This window comes from Orbicella faveolata, unplaced genomic scaffold (genome assembly GCF_042242905.1).
Source record: "Orbicella faveolata isolate gen_17 unplaced genomic scaffold, um_ofav_v1 contig_35, whole genome shotgun sequence".
NCBI lineage: Eukaryota > Metazoa > Cnidaria > Anthozoa > Scleractinia > Merulinidae > Orbicella > Orbicella faveolata.
Window position 1 is genome coordinate 7905357 of NW_028301564.1, and position 24644 is coordinate 7930000.

Here is a 24644-nt window from a genome sequence, read left to right on the forward strand (position 1 = left end):
ATTCTTTTCATTGTAGTATCTGGTTGCTTCACGTTTCCCTTGTCTCGTTCGAGCGTCATTCAGTATCTGCTTCGCCTTTCGTCTTTCTTCAACCTTCCTGTAAGTCTCGTCAGACAGCCACTCCTTCCGAGTCCTTTCATACGTCCGAGAACACTCCCACATGTATCAACAAGTATTTTCTTGGTTTTCTCCCATTGTGCATTGATATCAGTATCTTGGGCCCGTTCATCTTCATCCCCGCTTGGATTTCTTACTATTTCTTCTTCTTCCTCTTGAAGGGATAGGGATTCAAACCGGTTTTGCAACTCAATTTGAAAGGCCTGTTTTGTGTTAGGGTCTCTCAATTTCATGACATCAAATTTCCATCTTGTATTTGCGAACGGCTTTCTTGCAGCCAGCTTGATCTTCAGAGAGGCCACCACAAGGTGATGGTCAGAACCAATAGTAGCTCCCCTTTTTACGCGCACATCCTGCAGTGAAGTTCTCCATCGCTGACTTATCAGAATGTGATCGATTTGGTTTTCAGTCACTCTATCTGGGGATATCCAGGTCGCTTTATGTACCCTCTTATGGGGAAAGAGAGTTCCACCAATACTTAGACCGTTCAATGCACAAAAATCCACCAACTCTTCGCCATTTTCATTCACATCTCCAAGTCCTTCCTTTCCCATAATCCTCTCAATGCTGGCATTATTCCGTCCAAGCTTTGCATTAAAGTCGCCCATTACGATGAAGATATCTCTATTGGGAGCCTTATCGACCACAGCCTGCAGTTTGTTGTAAAATTCCTCTTTGTCATATGGCTCAGCATTGTTCGTAGGAGCATAGCACTGTATGATTGTGATCTTTTGAATTTTAGCGTTAATTCTGGCTGTAATAATGCGATCATCAATCGGTCCCCATTCCATCAAGCACTTTTTCGCGTGCCCTGACAATACGATACCGACCCCTCTCTCATGGACATCATCTTTGTTCCCTTTCCCCGAGTATATGAAAAGCTCTCCTGTTGCCAACTCAGTTTCTCCGAACTGGTTCCACCTAGCTTCACTGACTCCCAAGATTTCCAGTCTATAACGTCTCATCTCAGCGGCTAGGAGAGCTACCTTTCCAGACTCGTATAGAGTTCGCACATTCCATTGTGCTACCCAGGTTCTGAATTTCGGAGAGAACAGCTTCATCCGCGGGCTTCGCTTCATTCTCGTTCTAACCTTATGGTCATAATTCGGTTTTAACGATCCCTGCTCGATCTCTACTGGTGATAGAGACCCGGCAAAATTTTCCATAGTTTCGGTTTCAGTAACCCAATGAATCCACCACGTAGGGGGTTAGCCTTCGTAGCTTCACCAGAGCTCCGTTAGCCGCCCCGTTTCAGGGTTCCAGTCAGGCCTTCACGGTTACCGTAGCGGCCCTGAGGAATGAGGCTTCCCCACCGTACTTCACCCTGACTGGCGCTCCCCTACTTTAGGACGTTGCCCAGAGTGTACGACAGGGACGTGGAGCTGGACTTTACACCCCATCGTGAGTAGTGATAAGTTAATAAAGATGGTGAATTTTAAGCTCGGTAATGAAATGTGAAGATGAGTTAATCAACATGACACGAGCGTGGGACAAAGAAAAATTCTGAGTCCCCGACAGGAATCGAACCCATGACCTCCCGAACACCGGGCGGGCGCTCTATCCACTGAGCTACGAGAACTCATGGAGAGCAAGGTCATTTAAATGAGTTGATATATGACAGGTGTCCTGCATACTGCTAGGATCAACACTATCGAAGTCATCGTGAGTAGTGATAAGTTAATAAAGATGGTGAATTTTTAAGCTCGGTAATGAAATGTGAAGATGAATTAATCAACATGACACGAGCGTGGGACAAAGAAAAATTCTGAGTTTCTCGTAGCTCAGTGGATAGAGCGCCCGCCCGGTGTTCGGGAGGTCATATAAGTTTCTGAATTTGTAATTTCTATATAACCGATCAAATTCAACGATCTTTTTATTGTGTTTCAAGCGCAAAATAGGTCCGTGAGTTTGTTTCTGTTTAAAATCAGTAACAAATCACTAGATAGTGTTATCTTAGCTGGCTTACTTAAGCAAAACAACTGTCCGTGCGAGGGTCAAACTCACGACCTTGGTGTTATCAGCACCACGCTCTGCCAACTGAGTTAACGGACCAGGTTCATTAATCTCGTTACTGTCTCTTATCAAGTAAGAAAAAAATTAATCAGTATGAGCTGTAATACGAAAGGTTGGGTGCAGTGAGATTGAGAAGCCGCTTAGCAATTGCAATTTGGCATCTTGAACTTCTCAAATGGAAGGGCGCTCCCTTAGCATGCAGGAGGTACCAGGATCGATACCAGGATTCTCCAGATTTCCTTTTTTTTTCGTTCAAAATCATTATTTTTCCAGATTCAGCAACTCCTTCTTATGGAAATACGGGTGTATGTCTGCAATAAAAAAAAAAGCATCACCTTTGTGAGAACGTCAGTTGGACGTGTGTTCATATTTGGCGTTTGTTTCAACTTGCAAAAAGATAAAATTGTAATTCTAGCGAGATATAACATCGGTAAAGCGTCTGCATGAATAAATTGATAAAATAGCTTTCTGTTCATCATCATCAAATAGGAATTGACCCCGCTAAAAGACCTAAATTAAAACAAAGTATAAATTCGTTAAGAACAGCATATTGTGGTAGGCTGAACATTAGGCTATTTACAAATCTATGGCGATCTAGAACATCAGTCCGTAATTACATTTACCCTTCACATATGAAGCAGCAGATGGCAGTCTGAACTGATTCTCGCACGTGGATTAGATGCTCTGTTTGTTTTATTCTTTCGCAATATGAAATAAATACTAAGTGATTACGATCGGCGCGTTTTCAATTAATTTCCTCTCCCTGGAGAGAGCAAAATTAATTTAAAAACTGAACTGCCAGCGCTGTAGCAACTACCGAGCTGGAATAAAAAGCTTCACAAGGTCTCATTGTTAATTAATTTCTTTCTCCGAAAAACGATTTAATTTTCTAAAAATGCATTTGCTGTCATTTAAAGACAAGGAAATTGACTACCCCTTCCATTAAAGGGAGATTGCTTTTATGACACCATTCAGGAAGGCTTACTTTAATTTGTTACAAGTCTTTTGCTACAACGAACGAGACAAGAGTGGAGCTGGTAAAGAAAGCCTCAAATGGAAAACTTTATTTTACGATCGACAAGTTATTCATTTGTTTGTCAGCGTCAGTAGTTATCGGAGTTGGAATCGCTGGAAATATTTCCGTCCTGTCAATAATCAAGAGAACCCAGTCGCTTCAAACCGCTCAGAATTATTTATTGGCAAATCTAGCGGCTGCCGATGTCACAAGTCTCCTGTTTTGTAGTTTTTCCCTCATCCCAATGATTAAGGTCCTTCCAGATGGAGCTGTAGGAACTGTTCTCTGTATGTTCATTGTCGGCTTAAACGTTCCTCTGACTGCTACGGTTGTCTCGGTATTCACGCTTACAATCCTAGCAATAGAGCGTTATAACGCAGTAGTAAGACCTCTACGGATATTGCAGCTTACGAGAGAAACGGTCCGATACGCAATTATTGGCACATGGATACCATCTGTTGCCTTAAACACACCATTTTTTGTGTACACAAACTACAAGTTCAAGACAGCAGCCTGCCGACAGACGTACAGTGAGCACGCAGAGTTAACTCATATCGTCTTCTACATAATTTTTGTTTTCACTCTTCCTTTTCTCGTTATTAGCTTTTGCTACAGTAAACTTGTGAAAGCGCTCAATCACAGAAGTGTGGTTACGCATGATAGCAACATCCCAGAAAAAGAGCTCATTCGGCAACGAAAACAACTCTTGAAGATGTCGGTGACAGTTACTCTTGTGTTCGGGGCGTGTGTTTTACCTCACTCCATGACGGGCCGCACGGGGCTACTACTGTAAGTACCGCAGAGAAATTAAATGGTAGGAACTTTTCCCAGCATTCTTACATACTCTTACTAGGATTCTTCGTCTTGCGGCCAGGGAAGGCGTCATAATCTATTTCAGTGACATGTAGATGATATTAAAACAAAAGCAAAAAAATACACCAGAAAGGGCCGATGGAACACGAGACAAGCTTTAAAATGAAGTCACGATAGTAATAATGCTTTAATCACGCCAATAATCTGGAACAAAACAAGGTCATTATATATCGAATCACGTCTAAACACACGTCACGAGGGAAAGACTTGCGCAGGAAAAAAACGTGAGCGGACAAAACTGGGGAATGCCAATAAATCAAGAAATCCCGCAATAATGAACGAATTACACATCATGAACCTTCCTTTGCTTCTCCCCCTGAACCAAGTTCAGATCTACGAACTGAACGTAAAGATACCAAAGTGCCTACTAATGAATGTTGAGCGCGGCGAGCAGACGTAAATGTCTTGTTTACCCAATGAAAGCCATCACAATAAACTCTGAGCTTGCATCGAGACGTTTGTCCGGGCGTAAAGGAGCGTTTGATTAATCAATTTAAAACAGATCTTAACGAATAGAAACCCAGATGATCTGGAATACTTGTCTGATTATGTCGTTGGCAGTGGGAGCCACGTGCAGTATTATCATGCTCGGCAATTGAAGTTATTGTGTAGAAAATATCGCACAATTACATAGCCGAGGGCAAAAAAAAAAAAAATACACGCAACGAATCGTAAAAGTTCGTAAGTAACGACCTCCGAAAGAAGTGAGCCCACCCCCCCCCCCGCCTCCCCCATCCCCTGAGAATAGAGGAACTAAGGTTCAAAAGTACAATTATTTTTCCAATCAATAACCTGAATAACGTACGATAAACTGATGACGATTCAACTAGGGAAAGTATAGCTTATTCCAGGAAGCGTCATGCAGCGCCCTGGTAAAACAAACCCCGCAATATTTTCATCAAGTAATAAGAGGGTACTGAGAGGACCTTTTCTTCAAATTGAAATTACTAAAATTGACAACTTTGGAACACTTTTTCATAGGAACGTATAAAAAGAACGTTTAGTCATATTGAAATTAAAAACTCGACCAGAGCAGTTAAATATTTATAAAGCAGACTAACGTAGCAGTGCATCATGAACAGTAAAAACAGTTTAAGGTATCTTACATCACGGTCCTACATATAAAGTGCCCAGCCGTGTGCCAGCAACATAAATTTGAACTGGAACGAAGAATTTCTAAGTGATTTATAAGAACTCAGCGTTTTTACGAATCACGCCCACAGCCCTAGAGGAATACAGCCCTGTTCTCATACAATTAAAAAAAAAAAAAAAACACCAGGAAGAGATACTCACAGTAGAAGTCATTTGCGTTCCCTCATTAAGTTGCGTTTTAGGTGCAGGGATCCCAACCAATGCTTACCTAACTTTTTAAAGATGCTGCTTTTAGCCCTCCCCCAAATCTACACACGTGTATTTCACTTGTGGAAAACTATCGATTTGCACAGTGTTTGGGTTGGAGATTCTAGCCCATATCGAATTTCGTTTCTCTCGTAACTTCTGGCGCGTTTAGAAATGCGCCACACTCGCGTTTTAGGTGCAAGAATCCCTACCAATGTTTACCTAACTTTTTCAAGATGCTACTTTTAGCCCTCCCCCAAATATACACACGTGTATTTTACTAATGGAAGTCTATCGATTTGGACAGTGTTTGGGTGAGAAATTTTCGCCCCTATCAACTTTCTTTTCTCTCGTAAGTTCTCGCGCGTTTAGAGATTCGCCACACTCGCGTTTTAGGTGCGGGCCGGGATCCCAACTAATGCTTAAAAATGCTACTTTTAGCCCTCCCCGAAATCTACACACGTGTATTTCACTTGCGGAAGTCTGTCGCTTTGGACAATGCTTGGGTTAAAGATTCTCGCCCATTTATGTCTTTTTTTCACTGGCGTATTTTCGCGCGTTTAGCCATGCGGCACACTCGCGTTTTTTTTGTGTGGGGATCCCAAACTATGCTTACGGGCCTCTTTAAAAATGCTAGTTTTGGCCCTCCCTCAAATTTACACAAGTGTATTTCACTTGTGGAAGTCTATCGATTTGGACAGTGCTTGGGTTGAATATTCTTTCCCTTGTCAATTTCTCCCGCGTGTTCTCGCACGTTAAGCGAGGCGGCACACTTGTTTTTAGATGCGGGGATCCCAAACTTTGCTTACCTCGCTTTTTAAAGATGCTAGTTTTAGCCCTCTTCCAAATCTCCAACGTGTATTTCACTTATGGAAGTTTATCTATTTGAACAGTGTTTGGGTGGATATTTTCAACGATGTCAATTTACTTTTCCCTTGTCTTTTCTCGCGCGTTTAGCTACGCGGCACACTCGAACTTTTGCTTTTCTCTCGCGTGTTTTCGCGTGTTTACAGATACGCCATACTCGCGATTTCGGCGTCGTGATCTTAAACTATGCTTACTGGACTTTTTAAAGATGCTGCATTCGGCATCTTCTCAAATCTACACACTTGTATTTCACTTGTAGAAGTCTGTCCCTTTAGACAATGCCTGGATTAAAGATTCTCGCCCATTTATATCTTCTCTTTTATTCGCGTGTTTTCACGCATTTAGCGATGCGGCACAATCAAGTTTTTGGTGTAGGGATCCCAAACTATGCTTACGGGGGTCTTTAAAAATGCTACTTTTGGCCCTAGTCCAAATCTACACAAATGTATTTCACTTGTGGAAGTCTATCGATTTGGACAGCGCTTAGGTTGGAGATTCTCGCCCATATCAACTTTCTTTTCTCTCGCAAGTTCTCGGGCATTTAGAGATGTGCCACACTCGCGTTTTAGGTGCGGTGATCCCAACCAATGCTTACCTAACTTTTTAGAGATGCAACTTTTAGCCTTCCTCCAAATCTACACACGTGTATCTTGCTAAACGCGCGAACACACGCGAGTAAAAAAACAAAGGATATAAATGGGCGAAAATCTTTAACCCAGGCAAAGCGACAGACTACTACAAGTGAAATACACGTGTGTACATTTGAGAGAGAGCTAAATCTAGCATCTTTAAAAAGTCCATTGAACATAGTTTAAGATCCCGACACTAAAACCGCGAGTGTGGCGCATCTCGAAACGCACGAGAACTTACTAACGAAAAGAAAGTTGATATAGGCGAGAATATCTTACCCAAGTACTGTGAAAATCAGTAGACTTCCACAAGTGAAATACACGAGTGTAGATTTGAGAAAGGGCCAAATCTAGCATTTTCAAAAGGTCCAGTAAGCATAGTTTGAGATACCAAAACCGAAATCGCGAGTGTAACGCAACTCTAAACGCGCAAAAACACGTGAGAGAAATAAAATATAAATGGGCAAGAATCACCAACCCAAGCATTGTCCAAAGCGACAGACTACCACAAGTGAAATACACGTGTGTACATTTGAGAGAGAGCTAAATCTAGCATCTTTAAAAAGTCCAGTAGGCATAGTTTGAGATCTCGACACCAAAACTGCGAGTGGGGCGCATCTCTACACGCGCGAGAACTTACTAGAGAAAAGAAAGTTGATATAGGCGAGAATCTCTCACCCAAGCACTGTCCAAATCGGTAGGCTTTCACAACTGAAATACACGTGTGTAGCTTTGGGGGAGGGCTAAAAGTAGCATCTTTAAAAAGTTAGGTGAGCATTGGTTGGGATTAATGCACCTAAAACGCGAGTGTGGCGCATCTTTTAACGCGCGAAAACTTACGAGGGAAAAGAATGTTGGTATGGGCGAAAATCTTTAACCGAAACACTGTCCAAATCGATAGACTTTGACAAGTTAAATACACGTGTTTAGATTTGAGGAAGGGCTAAAAGTTGCATTTTTAAAAAGTTAGGTAATCCCTGGTTGGGATCCCCGCTCCTAAAACGCAAGTGAGGCGCATCTATAAACGCGCGAGAACTTACAAGAGAAAAGAAACTTGATATGGGCGAAAATCTCCAACTTAAGCACCGTCCAAATCGATAGAATTCCATAAGTGAAATACGTTTGTGTAGATTTGGGGGAAGGCCGAAACTAGAATTTTTAAAGATTCTCGCAAGCATAGTTTGGGATCCCCACACCAAAAACGCGAACTTCCCGCATTGCTAAACGCGCGAAAATACGGGAGTCAAAAACAGATCTAAATAGGCGAGAATCTTTCAAGTGCACGTAACCCCAATTTTTTTTAGCTAAAATAATAAAGCCTATTTTGTGGAGTAATTTGCTGCAAAAAATTTTCGATTTGGTTAACTCTTTGATTTTCTATGGCTCGTCAAAGTACGTCAAAACGCCGCCATTTTGGTTCACGACCGAGTTTAACGGGGCATGGGTCGAGGGCCGGATGTGACGTCAAATCCAAAACACGGCGATTCTGTAAATTCGCATATTTACTTGTTTCTTTGGGGAAAGGCAGGGAAAGTAGTTCGAAAAAATGCTAGCCAGGTGCGTTGTAGTGGGATGTAGCAACACAGCAAACGTACAGGAGGTACTGCGCTTCATGCCATACCGTTTTATGGAGAGATGGTCGTCCTGAAGAGAAGAAACGTACGAAGCGATGGGTCGATTTCGCCGGCGATTTCGTGAAAGCGAAACGTGCAAAGTGAGAGCCGTCTGAGTTCGGTGATCTGTTCTAAGCATTTCAAACAAGATGATTTCGCTCGACGCCTGGATTTTCGGGGAGAGGAATGGATTTTGCTGATTCCATGGCTTAAGCGAGACGAATTTGGAATAACCGCTTTTCCATCGATTCATGCAGCCGTTGTTGCATCTGATCTGAGAAACAGCAGCAGTCGGCACAGCTGACAGATACAGAAGAATGGTGAGATATTTTTTTCTGAGCAAATGTATTATGTATTATTATTATTATTATTATTATTATCATTATTATTATTATTATTATTATCATCAATTTTGTTATTATCATCATTATTTAGCTCGTATTAGCTGAGCAGGAGGTCTGTATGGGAGAATCTTGACCGAGGACCAAACGCAGTGAGGTCTGTAAACACGACCGAGGTTGAGATTCTCCCATACAGACTGACTAAGATGTTTACTATAATTGGCAAACAAGAACAATTTAATTCTTTTAATGTAAGTGGTTTGTGCTGACTGACATTTTGCTAGCGAACAGCGATGAGCTGAATTTAATTCTGCCAAAGTTTGCTCATCCTCTTTACTTTTTTTTCTGATCAGGCTTTTATAAGTATTGTTAGAAGAAAGCAATGATTTTTCATTTTAGTTTACAACTTTTTCACTGCAAAGCATTACCGGTCTAGATAGGAAGATCTTGTCTGCTTTCAATATCAGTTTCAGCCAATCAGATTTGTGAATTTGGTAGTTTCCAGTCCTTGTGAGACAGAGCCATATTATTAGCTTGTCTTTGTTTGCCAGGAAATAGATTAAAGAATACAGAATCAAAAATAAATAAATAAACAACATAATTTTATTGTTGTACAGGTTGATTGCAACATGTGAAGGGACACAAACATTAAATTTTCCACTTGACAATAAAAGAAAGAAAGGCAGCTGCTTCCAGTTTGTAACACAGGATTATAATAATTCACATTTCTAAGCACAAGCGAAGAAAAAGGGGTCCTTTTGATGTTTCATGGGCCTTTTTTATGAGTGTGTTGTGCGAGTAAAACAAACTGTCTATGTCTATGAATCAATAGTTCAGTAAGCTGTTTTTCTCCAGGTGAATAAGACTGATATGTTTTCGAACAAATGCCATATTTTTGCAGAATTGTACAGTTGTAGAACAGTTTGTGTTGCAGTTTGTCAAAATAAGTATAGTAAATATCAAGCCCACTCTAGTTTTGTTTGAATTCCTCATGAAGGTCAAATCATTCAGAGCTTTCATCCTTTTCAACTGAAAATTCCTTTCTAATAATATTATTGCTACATAAAGGAATCCTCTTGTTCCCCAACATCCCATACACCAGCCTTGAGAACTCTTAGTATGAAACACTTCATAACTAAAAAAGATTAATGGAAAAAAGTTTTCTAGCAGTGGGCATCTGATGGTGAGGGAAGGAGAGGAGGGGGGGGGGGGGGGGGATAGGGCAGGATACCTCAAAACAAAGCTCAATGAAGAAATCACAAAAAGTAACAGTATTGTTCGAGAATCACTAAAGCATGTTTGTAACAGTGATACAGGTCTAAACGGGTGTACACTAATCGTAATTCACACTTGACCAACCAAAGATTGCAATAACATAACCAACCCCCTAGCTACCCCCCTCTAACTCAGGAACTTTACAATGACTTGTTTATACATGTAACTGATCGTTTCACAACTATACTTGTAAATTGGAAGAATCACTGTTAAGTAAAGTGTCGTGTGCATGCATGTAAAGAGGGATTCGGAAACATTTTTTTTAATTTTATACAGCCATGTGCATGCCTGAATTACCTCTCTTTGCTGCCAGTTTGATGATAGGTTTGCTTCCCTCTAGTTTCGTATTTGTCCGCTGCTAATCTTAAACTCCATTTCTGAAGGAATAAAGGTTTAATTCCTAAATATTCAGTAACACACTTTAAGATAACATCAGCGCCAATATCTTCAAGAGCAAGATCACTCTTCTTTGAGTCTTGACAACCATAACATTCGTTGATGTTTTGAAGGGAAGCGACGCTACAATTTCTACACTTGCACGTAAAGAACACAAACACTGTCATGGGATAATCAGTTTGATCTACATTGAACGCATGAAGTTAAAATAATTTGAGAAAGTGAACGGACTTGTCTGTTATTACGAAAGTATATTAGTGCGAGATCGAAGAAGGCGCGAAGATAGTAAAGACGCGCCACGCGCTAGTCTTACTAGTATCACTCTTCGACTTCTACATATCATTGCCTTCGAGTCTGTCCATCAGAGCTCGCTCGAGTTCTTTGTCAGCGTCCACCTCCTGGTATTTGGCTGTCCATTCTCCATTGGCCAGAGAGTAGTCAGCATACAAATCAGCACGGTCGTCACCGTTTGACTATTCAGTTTGCGATGTTGATAAGCGTGAGCAGTATTCTCTTCAGCGACATATTAAATTTCCGAGTTTTCCGAGTCAAAGCTCATTTCAGAATCAGACGAACTAGAAGACATTGTTAGTTAAAACAGAAATCGGTCGACTGCGGAGTCCCAGCGAAAGAACTTGTGCTGTAAAAAGGCTTCTACACTCGGACAAAATAAAAGACCTGACTGGGACAGCCGAAGCATTCATTCTGGATTTGACGTCACAGCTTTAACTCTCCCCAGATTCCCCATGCGCGGTCGCGAACCATTCGAAACTCGGTTTCGAAGGGGCACAGAAATTCGAGGATTTAACCAAATCGAAAAATTTTTCCGGCAAATAACTCCACAAAATAAGCTTTATTATTTTAGCGAAAAAACATTTTTGGTGTTAGGTACACTTTAAGGAAATAAGTAACTGGAGTAATGAAAATAATTAAACTTTAACAAAGGAAATTCTAGATATTCCAGAGAACCTTCAACAAGGGATAATTAAAGATCTCTCTGTTAAATTATTAGCAAAATGATGTTAACTTGTGAGAATCGTTACAAGCTTGTTGCATGCAAATTATAAAGAAAATCTAATGACTAGATTTTCTATAAATAAGCAAAACTGATTTTAAAGGCCTGTTTATATTTATTCATGTTGCCATGGCAACGCAACATACGTCAGTCTAACCATCAAAAAACCAACGTTTGTGTTGTTAACTTGCTTGCTGCCATTTTAAGCGACCGAGGGATCAAGGGTTTTAGAGAAAAAGGCGAATGAACACAGGTATCAAAAACTGTGTTCAGCCACCTCAATGTTTTTCGAGCTAAAATCACTAAAATATTTGAATCAGATTGGAGGGGAATGGAAAACAGTTAGTTGCCCTGGGAACAATGGTTCGATGGTTTCCGCTGCAAATTGACCAAGATAGCTTTATTTCTATATTCGATATAATATTAAGCTGTCTTTCATTTGCATATTTTACACATTTTTCAAACTTAAATATCTCCGGAACTAATGCAGATATTTGCAAGCGGCAAACGGCGTTTTTAATATTTCGTGGAATTCCATGTGATTCACCCAAAAATTCAAGGAGTAAAATTTGATCATAGTACCACGTTAACGTGGTTTAGAAATACTTCGTTTTAGGATCACTAGTGGTTCACCGAGGTTTCCGTAGTGTAGTGGCTATCACGTCCGCCTCACACGCGGGAGGTCGCCGGTTCGAGCCCGGCCGGAAACATTCTTTTTCGTTTCTTTATCTGACTTCTACAGTTGCTTTTTTATGATTGCATGTCTTGATTTCTTTATTAACTGTTTTATGGCACCTTGTATTTTGAGAGTAATGATACTTAAGTAAGAGTAAGCTTGACAAGTAAATTAATCATAATTGAAGGAGGTCAAAATATAATAGCAGACTTCGCTGCATCAGTTAAATTATTTAGCAGTTATTTTTCTGTTGTAATATTATGACAATAGCTTGTACCAAATATTCTCAAAAATGTCCAAATATTCTTCCAAAACTAGTAATTTGTTTTATCCAAGACTCTGATTTCATGTAACAACAGGGAATTAGCTCGAATGGTAGAGCGCCCGCTTTGCATGCGGGAGGTACCGGGATCGATACCCGGATTCTCCATATAGTATTATTTACTTCAAAAGACAAAGTTGAGATTAACACTGATTTTTTAATATTATATGGCAAGTTATTTTCTTCAAAATTTTACAAATAGCAGTAAGTCTTTTTTATTGTTCTAAATTAGTTAATCTGGTGTATTTAAGTCTCCTTTTTCATTTTCGGTTACACCTGACGAAAACTGGTAACCTGTTTTTCAAAATAGCTTCGTAATAGCTAAAGCATCTATACAATGGGGGATTGGCTCAAATGGTAGAGCGCCCGCTTCGCATGCAGGAAGTACCGGGATCGATACCCGGATTCTCCAAATTCAAGATTTTTGCTACCCATGTTAACATTTTTTTTTTTTGTCTTTTTGCCTTTTCTGTTTACAGTTCTTTCTTACTCATTTACCTGCTCATAAAAAGCAGATAGTGTGCCATAACGTCCTGCAAAAAATTATTGTATTACGCATCATCAGTATTGACTGTTATTCGGATTCTCAATTTTGTCATTGGATAGTTCATTGTTATAGCTTAAAACGTGCATTAAAATTTTCAGTAGGAAACCGTGAATGCACCATATTCTCAATGTTAAGCAGATTTTCATTAAAAATAAATTTATTGAATGCGATTATTATTTTGTTAACTATTTAAGAGGAGCTGGCTCACTAGTGGCAGAACCTAAGTACGGCTTCTTCGACATATGTTGTCATGGCGTCTATAACAGCGGGCCAAAATCCACAGTGGGAGAAAATGGCGGCTGTACATTTTACCACAATGCATTGCGTACATGGATTATCAAAGTAGGCATAAAATCATATCTTTGCAATATTTGTCGCTGTATTACATTAATTGTGTACGCTAGGTTTAAAGCTTTAGGAAGAGTTCTGCGCGCTTTTCATGAGCCTTTCTTAGGGATTTTGACGCTAAGAATTATAGGTAAATGCAACCGTCGCCATCTTGTTCCCCACAGTGGATTTTTTTTGGATAATTTTTAGATGGGTTTTCTTATCGCGACATGGACATGAACCCACAAGATTATAGTTTAAATTCCATCGTGTTTAATACGTAATGATTATTTATTTAGTCATTCCAGATTCTTAGCAAATCTATCGATGCCTTCAGTTAATGTTTAATCCTTTAATTCCTGCTATGGAAACAGTGTGGCAAGAGAGTCACACGTGCAGTAACGCCTGGTTTTCGTTAGCGACGCAAGTACAAGCGCAAGCACAAGTGGAAACACAATAATTCTTATTTCACCGTCAAAACGGCCTTGACGCAGGCATATGTACAAGGGCAAGCACAATCCAAGGATATTAACTACACGTGGTTATGTTTGCCCAATGAAAACACTCGACCCAGATCACCTCCCGTCTAAACAGTTTTTCAAAATGGCGGAAAGTTCAAATGATTTTCCTTGTGGTTGAGTTTGCATTGAATTTCGTTTTTACTTGGGTCATCCCTGATGCTTGCGTTCGTACTTGCGCTTGTGCTTGTGTTGCTAGTGAAAACCGGGCTTAACCATGCGCAGCTTTTTGCTTCAATAATAGGACAACCAACGACATCTCTATTATCATTTTTATACTGCTTTCTCTAAAAGCAGTTTAAAAACTCTCTTTTCTGTTTTGATAAGGACTGCACGCAAAACAAAGCAAACCAAATTTGTGTTTCTCTTTTTGCTTTCTTTGCGCGGGAAATGTTTCCTTCCTGATTTAAAAAAGACATTTTCATGGCAGCAGATATTTATTAAAAAAACGTTCAAAGAAGGCTTTGTATATGGTAATGAAACAAATTAAAGGGAGAGTTTCACAGTTCAACGCAAGCCCTAGCTTTCGCGTGCGAATAAAGTATCTTTTTCGCTTACTTTCTTCGCTTTCCTTCTTTCGCTCGTTCGCTCAGTTCTGATGTGATGTGATGTGAATAAACCGTTATTATCGTGATCGTTATCATTATTGGTTTTTTTGACAGTTGAAGCAAATTTGGCTGTAATTTTTCCATATTTGAATAATCCAATTAGTACTATAATTTCTGCATTCAATATTACGTCTTTAGCCTTCAAATGTTTGTCTTATTTACGTAATTACATCACCTTTATTACCGCCGCGTGCATTAATCGCCTGCTCCCGTGACTAGAAGTTGAAAGACTTGAACATAAGCATACTTTTTGTGATGTATTAAAACGTTGCTTTATAAACAGCATACCTTGCCCCTAGACAATCGTTTAGTTCTTAATTAAGGATCTCTGAAACATTTGACGGCTAATATTGGCTTGCTCATTTGACGGTTGACGGTAAAAGCATTGCGGTTTTGACGGTTGACGGTTAATGTTTTGGCCATTTGACGGTTAACCCCATTGAGACCCTCTGCCTAACGATAAAACAAGGATAGCATCGTTTTTGAAAAACTTCAATTTTGAGGGTGCACAAAAGGGTTCTCAATTCCCGCTTTCCCACCCACTTTTTCCTGTTAATCCCGCCATCCCGCCTTTTTTTGCCTGGAAATTCCAATCCCGCCCACTTTTTAAAGGCGTTTCTGTGTTAATTATTAATTTGTTAAATTAACTTTCTAAAAATCAAAATCGTATAAAAGATTACAAAAGAATTCAATGGGTAGCAGATAAATAAGCCAAATGATTATAACGTTTCTTTCAGTAAACGATTTACTGTTTTGTTTTCTTTTGTCCAAGTATCAGTTAAAGAAAAAGATTGTTCATTACCATATTTAAGAGATGGCCCGTAAATACACTTGACAATTTCTTTCAAAGCTTTCAGCGTCTTCACTTTCCTTGAGATCTGGGCTCAGAACTTTTCTTTCAGAAAGAAGGCATTCCTGCTCGCGCATCCTTTTCGTAACATATGGGGACGCAATTCGTAATTCGCATACTTCGTACGGTAAATCACTATCACCGCCATCCCGTGTGGTCATCCTGTCCAAAACAAACCAAGCGCTCTGGAAAAGGTCGAATGACTAGAAAAACTAGAAAGGACCGAGGGACCAAGATTACAGACGCAAGCGTCGAAATTGTCGGAAATGGACAGATGTCATTGATGTCAGAAGTCAACACAAATGATCGCAATCAGTAGAAATAGGAATCAAAGATCTCATACAGTCTCATGGTACTAACGTAGTCAAGCGATAATGGATACGTTTGACAGAACCTGACAGGGCACAGAGCTGTTGCAATTCATTACTTGAAACCTGACACAGCTATACGCACGTCTCTGCCAGCTTGTGGTTTTTGCGCTTGTCAATAACAATTTATGAGGTCATGTAAGAATTGAAATCCCGTATCCCGCTCTGTTCCCTTTACGAATCCCGCATCCCAACCCTATAAAAACACGAAATCCCGCTCCCGCTCGTAATTGTAATTCCCGCTTCCCGCCCCTGTTTTCAGCTCAAATCCCAAATATCACAGCGAAAAAATAACCAAATCCCGCATCCCGCCAAACCTATTGGGGACCCTCAATTTTGAGCATCGTGAGAAGTAGGCAAATGTTCAACTGTTTGCTGTACTTCGTAGACTTATTTTTTTCTGTCTTCCTGTTAAAAAACTAGAAAACTACCAGTTCCCGATTAGCACACCACAGAGTATGGCAGCTTTCATTCGTAACCGGTTTCCGTAATGTAGTGGTTATCACTTCCGCTTAACGCCCGGAAGGTCGCCGGTTCGAGCCCGGCCGGAAAGACATGATTTTTTTTCCTATGAGACTATATCTAGCTACCCAACTCTAGCCAGCTCTTACAAAATTTTGGGTCAGCGAAAACAAAACAAAAGGGAAAAAACGAAAGGTGTTGACGTAACTGAGCTCTATTAATCTTTTTTCCTTCAGTAACTTCATATTACGATCGATAGCTTAAATAACGCTATCGAGCTATGATCTTAAAAAAGCTTATGTTATTAATTGTTAGTGGGTTGGTAACCAGAAATGCACGAGTTTTAGTCGGAGAAACCAAAAATCTATTCGCAATTAGTTGACGGTTTACTAAAACTTTTGTGTCAAATGTCAATTTCAACTTTCATATTCTCCAACGACAAAACCATCGTTTTATGCATTTCTATCCTTTTTGTTGTGTTCCAGGGTATTTTAAATGGAGTAGTTAATCAATTTCTTTTATACGTTTTTGCTGATAAGGTTTGGCGAAAAAGAAAGATGATGACATCGACCCTTTCCATTCCAAACAAACCATAACTTTAACCTCTATTATTGTAAAGCATGATGGGAACATCTTTGACGGTGTAGGGTATTTTGGCAATTGAAATTGGTCAGCGGATTCGCGAAAAGTCTAACAGGAAGCTAAGGAGCGATTTTATTTTCAATTATCTCCACATTGTCCAAAAATAAACAGAAAATCAAGGTAAGAAGTTAAAGAAAACAAAAAAAAAAAAATGATATTTGCTAGCAATAAAGATAGAAAGTTAAAAAAAAAAAAATGTAGGAAGCCGGCAGTTAAAACAAATTCAAGATTTCTCTCCACGGGACATCGAATCCTGCCCTCTTGCGGCTGCAAGGTGCGTGAAACTATAGTCGCTAAATGCGAACTTGTTCTTTGACGAACCTCACCAGTTGACTAAATTCACTTAATAGGCCCACTTAAACAATATTTGGCAGAGAAAAGTTCACTTCAAACTTGGAATTAATACTATGTTTTTCCATGTTGAGATTTTTGTAAATGTTGTTGCACAATGCGTAAACTCATCTGAGAACAGTTGCAGGGCCCCAATGAAGAACACCTTTGATGAAGTATGCGCCCTGCTAAACATTCATTATTATGATTATTGTTCTGTGTACTCTTGTAGTTACCAGTCCAACTCCGCAGATTAATTTTCCGCGTCCCTTCAATAAAGCAAGATCAGGAGCTCAAGACCCGGAGCGTCCATCTCCAATACCAACCCTCGGATTCAACCCTTTTCGTATCTTTTTATTTTTAGAATTTGACCTCTGGGAGTTTTCGCACCCCGCCTTTCAAACGCCCAATCAAAGCCCAGGTGGTCCCCGAGGGACCCCTAAGTGGTACCAATTCTAAAGCCGACACATTATCTCCTGTCATAGTTTTCGGCTCAACTACAGAAAAGCTCCCGCTATGGACCTTTTGAGGCTGAACACCCTAAGAAGTATTGAGCTATCTTAGTACTGCTGGAAATTACCAAGCGTGAAAGTGGACATGTGACCAACTTAGTACTACATGCATTAACAATGTTTCTTTTAACTATTTTTTTTCTGTTTATTTTTAAAAAATAAAACAATAATACACGAGATTATCTAATGTAGGGTGCCGTAGCTCAGTTGGTTAGAGCGCCTGTCTAGTAAACAAGAGGTCATGGGTTCAAATCCCATCGGTACCTTACAGATGTTGCACTTTTTAATTTTTTATTACCTTTGAAAATTGCTCAACGAAGCTTCACATGCTGTACCCCTGGGAATTTTTTTGGTTGTGTTATCCAATGGATTAAATTTTAAGATTACGCAAGACTGAAAAATTTCAAGAATTATATCGAACGTAATTTGCGAATTAATGACCATGCATTATAATATAGATAGACCCTGCGCACGCTCTGATTAGTCAAAAACCCATGCTTTTTACTCTGGTGATCAGAGTATAAAGAATAGAAAAATCATGTTTTATTGTTTTTCGCCTGTAAAATCTATATCGTAAAGCAAATGAAAAAGCCTAAGCCGTGTATTACACTGTGATAAAACACTCTGGACATTTGAGACCATTCGAGAAATCTACATTTCTACATTTCCCTCGTGTTCTCAAATGCCCATCGTGTTTTATCGCGGTGTAATACACGACTTACGCTTCTTTGTTTGTTGATTATATGTTCATTGCAGTTTTCGTAGTGTAGTGGTTATCACGTCCGCCTCACACGCGAAAGGTCGCCGGTTCGAGCCCGGCCGAAAACATTCCCTTTCATTTCTTTAATTGACATCTGCATTTTTTTGTTTTTTTTCTGTAATTGTTCGTCTCGATTTCTTTATGGACTGTTTTACGGCAATGAAAATATACTCAAGTAATACTAATCTTGTCAAGTAAATTAACCACAATTGAGGGACGTCAAAATAAAATAGAAGATTTTGCTGCACCATTTCAATTATTTAGTAGTTATTTTTCTGTTGTAATCTCATGACAATAGTAATATTATGACAAAAATTCTTCCAAAACTAGTAATTTCTTTTATCTAAGACTCTGATTTTCATGTAACAATCGCGGGATTAGCCCAAATGGTAGAGCGCCCGTGTTGCATGCAGGAGGTACCGGTATCGATACCCGGATTCTCCAAATAATGTTATTTCACTCTAAAAGACAAAATTCAGATCAAGAGTGATTTTTTACTATTATTTGGCAAGTTATTTTCTTCCAAATTTTACAAATAGCAGTAACTCTTTTTAATTGTTGCGTTCGACGACGTGGAACGCAAACCTAATTTTGACCTGTGGCTTTTCAGAGTTGGTGTTGCTGTGCACGGTTATAGGCCGAAAAAAACACATTCCTGTCAGGACACCAAAATGGCCACCCCGCTTGATTTTTGCAGGGCCATGTCACAGCCAGTAAACTGGTACCGTTTTAAAATGCTAATACATGTGATAAGACATGTGGCGAACATGTGAGTATGTGAGCAGGTCACGTGAGTTCGTCTTTCCGATGGATCTTTCTTTGACTTCTTTCCATTCAGTCGCCGTACGCTTCGCTATTATGTGCTCTCGGCGTTAGATTTTGGCGAATTTACACCCTTCGACGGTAGCATTTATCGAAATCTGAGGGAATTGTCCTTGTTTATTAACACCACTTGGCTTTGGATGATGACCGTGGGAACAGCTACATTTTGATTGCATTTGTTGATTAGTTCCAGTCGCGACAGATAGCTCAGTCTTTATCCGGTCGAAATTTTATTATTTGGAATCGGTGTAAAAGTACTCTGAAGGCAAGACCCATAAGACTACTTTATTCATCAGGGGAAATACTCAAATTAATCGCACGGAGTTTGTTTACGATAAACGACCACGCGAAACGAACACGCGATTGCAAATGCTAGCTTAGAATAATGTACGTAATTTAAATATTCTATGAAACTTGAGAGTCTACAGAAACTGGCAGCGTCACGCAACGTATCAACAAATCGTGACCTCTTCACTAGCATGGACTTTGACACTATGCATATCTGACTGTAAAACCTCGATTGCTGCTGAAAAAGTTGAAAGGCAGCTAATGAAATCATTTATTTACGGTATATATATATTTAAGTGAGAGCGTCGAATGCACTCTCGTAATCTTTGATTACTACTAGTTTTAAATTAGTTAACGTGGTGTATTTCAATCTCTTTTTTCATTTTCGGTAACACTTGACGAAAACTGGTGACCTGTTTTTCAAAATAACCTCGCAATAGCTAAGGCATCTGTATAATGGGGGATTAGCTCAAATGGTAGAGCGCCCGCTTAGCATGCGGGAAATACTGAGATCGATACCCGGATTCTCCAAAATCAAGATTTTTGCTACCCATGTTAACATTTTTTTGGTCTTTTCTTTTCTGTTTGCAGTTCTTTTTTCCTCATTTATCTGCTCTTAAAACGCAGGTAGTGTGCCATGACTTCCTGCACAAAATCACTGTATTACTCATCGTCAGTATTCACTGTTATTCGCATTCTCCAATTTTTTATTATCGATTTGTCGTTGGATATTTGTTTATTATTGTTATATTTTAAAACGTGCATTAAAATTTTGTGTAGGAAACCGTGAACGCACCATCTCTCAATGTTAAGCAGATTTTCATTGAAAATATATCTATTGAATGCGATCATTATTTTCTTAAATCTTCGGCAGTGTCATGGCGTCAGTAACAGCGCGCCAAAATCCACAGTGGGAAAAAATGGCGGCTGTACATTTTAGGACAATGGCTGGCGTACCTGGATTATCAAAGTATTACAACATTTCTCGCTGAATTGCATTAATTGTGTACGTTAGGTTTAAAGTTTTAGGAAGTTTTCTGTGCGTTTTCATGAGCGTTTCTTAGGGATTCAGTTGACGCTAAAAACTATTGTTAAATGCACCAGTCGCCATCTTGTTGCCCACAGTGGATTTTTTTGGGATAACTTTAGATGGGTTTTCTTATCGCGACATCGACATGAACCCACAAGCTTATAGTTTAAATTTCATCGTGTTTAGTAAGTAATGATCATTCATTCATTCATTCATTCCAGATTCTTAGCAAAGCTGTGGTTGCCTTCAGTTAATCTTCAATCTTCTAATTTCTGCTCTGCAAATAGGGTGTGAAGAGAGTCACACGTGCTGTCATCATACGCAGCTTTTTGCTTCACTAATAGGACAACCAAGTACAACTCTATCAGCATGTTTATACTACTTTTTTTTAAAAGCAGTTTAAAAAACTCCCTTTTTTGTTTTGATAAGAACTGCATGCAAACAATAGCAAGCCAAATTTGTGTTTTTCTTTTTACTTTCTTTGCGCGGGAAATGTTTCGTTGTTCATTTAAAAAAAGACATTTCCAGGGCAGCAGATATTTATTAAAACATGTTCAAAGAAGGCTTTGTATATGGTAAACAAATCAAAGGGAGAGTTTCACAGTTCAACGCAAGCCCTAGCTTTTGCGTAAGAATAAAGTATCTTTTTCGCTTACTTTCTTCGCTTTTCTTCTTTCGCTCGTTCGTTCAGTTCTTTACATGCAATACGCCAGTCATGAAAAAGGGCCAAAGAAATCGATGCTGTTACGACTTGTAAAATATTTTGACAAAATATTAAACATGGGGCCTATCCGGGAGTCGAACCGAGGACCTCTCGCACCCGAAGCGAGAATCATACCACTAGACCAACAGGCCAAAAAAAATGAATACATACTACAAACTACGGTAAATCTGGTTTAAAACAGGTTAATTTACCAGTACGTTACTACCTTCACGTTGAGTAACATCCAAAAAATTAAAGTGTGAGATTTTCCGGATCAACTCAGTTATGAATTGTGTTGCCATATTTTGTTGCTTCTTCTCTCTTTCTTTTTTAATCAAAGCAACGTGCAAATAAAAACAAAAAAAGAAAAGACAGGTACTGCATGGGCCGGAATTATTGGGATTTTTACGTTACCGTGCGAAAAATGTTTCATATATTATATAGCATATAAGTTTCTGAATTTGTAATTTCTAACCGATCAAATTCAACAGTACCACTATTTAACCGTAGAATTTTCTGTTCTAAGCGCAAAATAGGTCGGTGAGTTTACTTCTGTTTAAAAACAGAAATCAGAAACAAATCAGTAGATAGTGTTATCTCAGCTGGCTTACTTAAACAAGAAGATGGTCCGTATGTGTGAGGGTCGAACTCACGACCTTGGCGTTATCAGCACCACGCTCTTTATTCTCGTTGCTGTCTTATTTAGTATGAGCTGTAATACGAAAGCTTGGGTACAGTGAGATTGAGAACCGGCTTAGCAATTTGGCATCAAGAGCTTCTGGGGAATTAGCTCAAATGGTAGAGCGTCCGCTTAGCATGCGAAAGGTGCCGAGATCGATACCCGGATTCTCCAGATTGTGTTTTTCTTCAAAATCATTATTTTCCCAGATTCAACAACTCTTTCTTATGTAAATACGGGTGTATGTTTCCAATTAAAAAGTATTACCTTTGGGAGAACCTCAATCGGACCTGTGTGGTCTTTGGCTTTTGCTTACATAGCAAAAAAGTAAAATCGTGATTCTAGCGGAACATAACCTCAGTGAATTAAAGCGTCCGCGTGAATAAAATAATAAAATAGCTTTACTTTCTGTCCATCATCATTAAATAGGAACCAAACCGAAAAGACCTAAAACTCGGTATGAATTTGTTAAGAACAGCATATAGTAGTAGGCTGAACCTTACGCTATTTTCAAATCGATGGCGATCTATAACATCAGTCGGTAATTACATTTACACAAAACTGATTCTCGCACGTGGATTAAATGCTCTGTTTGTTTTAATCTTTCCCGCTATGAAATAAATACTAAGTGATTACGATCGCCGAATTTTCAATTAATTTCCTCTCCCACGAGAAAGCAAAATTAATATAAAACTGTCATCGCTGTACCAACTACCGAGCTGGATTAAAAAGTTTCACAAGATTTCATTGTTAATCAATTTCATTCTCCGAAGAACGATTCAATTTTTTTTTTAATTGCGTTTGCTGTCATTTATAGACAACAAAATTGATTACCCCTTTGCATTAAAGGTCAATTGCTTTGATAACATCTTTTTAACTGGTTACAAGCCATTTGCTTTGGCACAAACTTCAACGTTCAACAGATCTTCAATCGCTAACAAGTAACGTCTTTAAACATTTCAGGGAATTCTACAACGAACGAGACAATAGTGGAGTTAGTTAAGAAAGCCTCAAAAGGAAAACTTTCATCTTACGATCGACAAGTTATTGATTTGTTTGTCAGCGTCAGTAGTTATCGGAGTTGGAATCGCTGGAAATATTTCAGTCCTGTTAATAATCAAGAGAACCCAGTCGCTTCAAACCGCTCAGAATTATTTATTGGCAAATCTAGCGGCTGCCGATGTTACAAGTCTCCTGCTTTGTGGTTTTTGCCTCATCCCAATGATTAGGGTCCTTCCAGATGAAGCTGTTGGAACTGTTCTCTTTATGTTCTCTGTCGGCTTCAACTTTCCTCTGAATGCTACGGTTGTCTCGGTATTCACGCTTACAATCCTAGCAATAGAACGTTATAATGCAGTAGTAAGATCTCTACGGATGTTGCAGCTTACGAGAGAAACGCTTCGATACGCGATTATTGGCACGTGGATGGCGTCCGTTGCCTTAAACACACCGTTGTTTGTGTACACAAACTACAAGTTCAAGACAGCAGCTTGCCGACAGATGTACAGGCAGAACGCAGAGTTAACTCACATTATCTTCTACATAATTTTTGTTTTCACTCTTCCTTTTCTCGTTATTAGCTTTTGCTACAGCAAACTTGTGAAATCGCTCAATCACATAAGTGCGGTTACACCTGATAGCAATATCCCAGAAAAAAATACTCATGCGACAACGAAAACAACTCTTGAAGATGTCGCTGACAGTTACTTTTGTTTCCGGGGCGTGTGTTTCACCTGCCAGTGTTGCTACTGCCCTTCGCTATTTTCGGATGGTAAGCCAAACCGTGCGGGCTTTTGGGCTATTGCTGCTTTTTATAAGTTCTGTGGTAAATCCATTCATTTATGCATTTCACAGCTCAAATTATCGACGCGCTTTTAAAACATTACTCAAATGTAAATAGACGCCCTGGATTACATTTGTTGCGTAAGTTCAGCGACATTTCTTTGGTCGACTTGTCTCGTTTGATGAGTCTACATTTCTTTCTTCTTTCATTGCTGTAAGAGTAGTTCGCTCCACGATGGGAGGCTGGGTGTGAGGGCGGATAACTACGATGGACTAGCATCCCATCCATGGACAGAAAAATACTCTCAGTTGTTTAATTCAACGGAGACTGGGATAAGCTCTGCCGTGTGGGGGCTAGCAAGGCGCAGGTGCGACCATTTAACGTTTCCTTACCATCCAGTGTCAAAGGAGGCCGGCAATTTCACTTCTAAAAGATGAAATTCAACCTTTAACTTCCAGGTTTCAATAAAGCGAGTCGTAAAGGCAAGAGTAATTTTTCAAAGAATCTTTGTGTTATCTGCGTTATAAGGCTGTTATGAGAAAGGTTGCGTTACAAAAGCGTAACTGAAAGCGTACCCCGCGCCAATACCGAAAGGTGTTTCGGGTATTGTTGCTTTACCGCTGGTCGATTGAAGTCCACGTTGTTACAGAGGGACAGCGGAAAATTCATTAATAGGAGTATTCGCATCTTCTCTGATAGCTAGAGAAAATTATCCAAATAAAAAGTTTACAAACCGTTATTTGTTCAACAATGGTCGGAAAAACATCTGTCTTCAAAAAGAATAAAAGCTGCATATTAGCTAATAATATAAAGACTGGGTATCGATCCCGGTAGCTCCCGCATGCTAAGCGGGCGCTTTACCATTTGAGCTAATTCCCCAAAGCGTAAGCATATACAAGTTGCTATAACTATTGAAAAACCAATG

General features: G+C 39.5%; 1 protein-coding gene and 4 non-coding genes across 5 annotated transcripts; 3 read left to right on the forward strand and 2 right to left on the reverse strand.

Moving 5' to 3' along the window:
* Window positions 1–59: 59 nt before the first annotated feature.
* LOC149102895 (protein CFDP2-like) lies at window positions 60–1813 on the reverse strand. The gene has a single exon (XM_089274151.1). It carries the CDS (start codon window positions 1281–1283, stop codon window positions 60–62), a length of 1224 nt encoding a protein of 407 aa, XP_089130277.1. The 5' UTR covers window positions 1284–1813.
* A 10316-nt stretch (window positions 1814–12129) lies between these two features.
* Trnav-cac (transfer RNA valine (anticodon CAC)) lies at window positions 12130–12202 on the forward strand. Its single transcript has one exon. It is a non-coding gene; the product is annotated as a tRNA-Val (tRNA).
* Window positions 12203–17846: 5644 nt separating this feature from the next.
* Window positions 17847–17920, forward strand: Trnat-agu (transfer RNA threonine (anticodon AGU)). The gene has a single exon. It is a non-coding gene; the product is annotated as a tRNA-Thr (tRNA).
* A 489-nt stretch (window positions 17921–18409) lies between these two features.
* Window positions 18410–18482, forward strand: Trnav-cac (transfer RNA valine (anticodon CAC)). Its single transcript has one exon. It is a non-coding gene; the product is annotated as a tRNA-Val (tRNA).
* A 2855-nt stretch (window positions 18483–21337) lies between these two features.
* On the reverse strand, window positions 21338–21409 carry Trnap-cgg (transfer RNA proline (anticodon CGG)). The gene has a single exon. It is a non-coding gene; the product is annotated as a tRNA-Pro (tRNA).
* Window positions 21410–24644: the final 3235 nt, after the last annotated feature.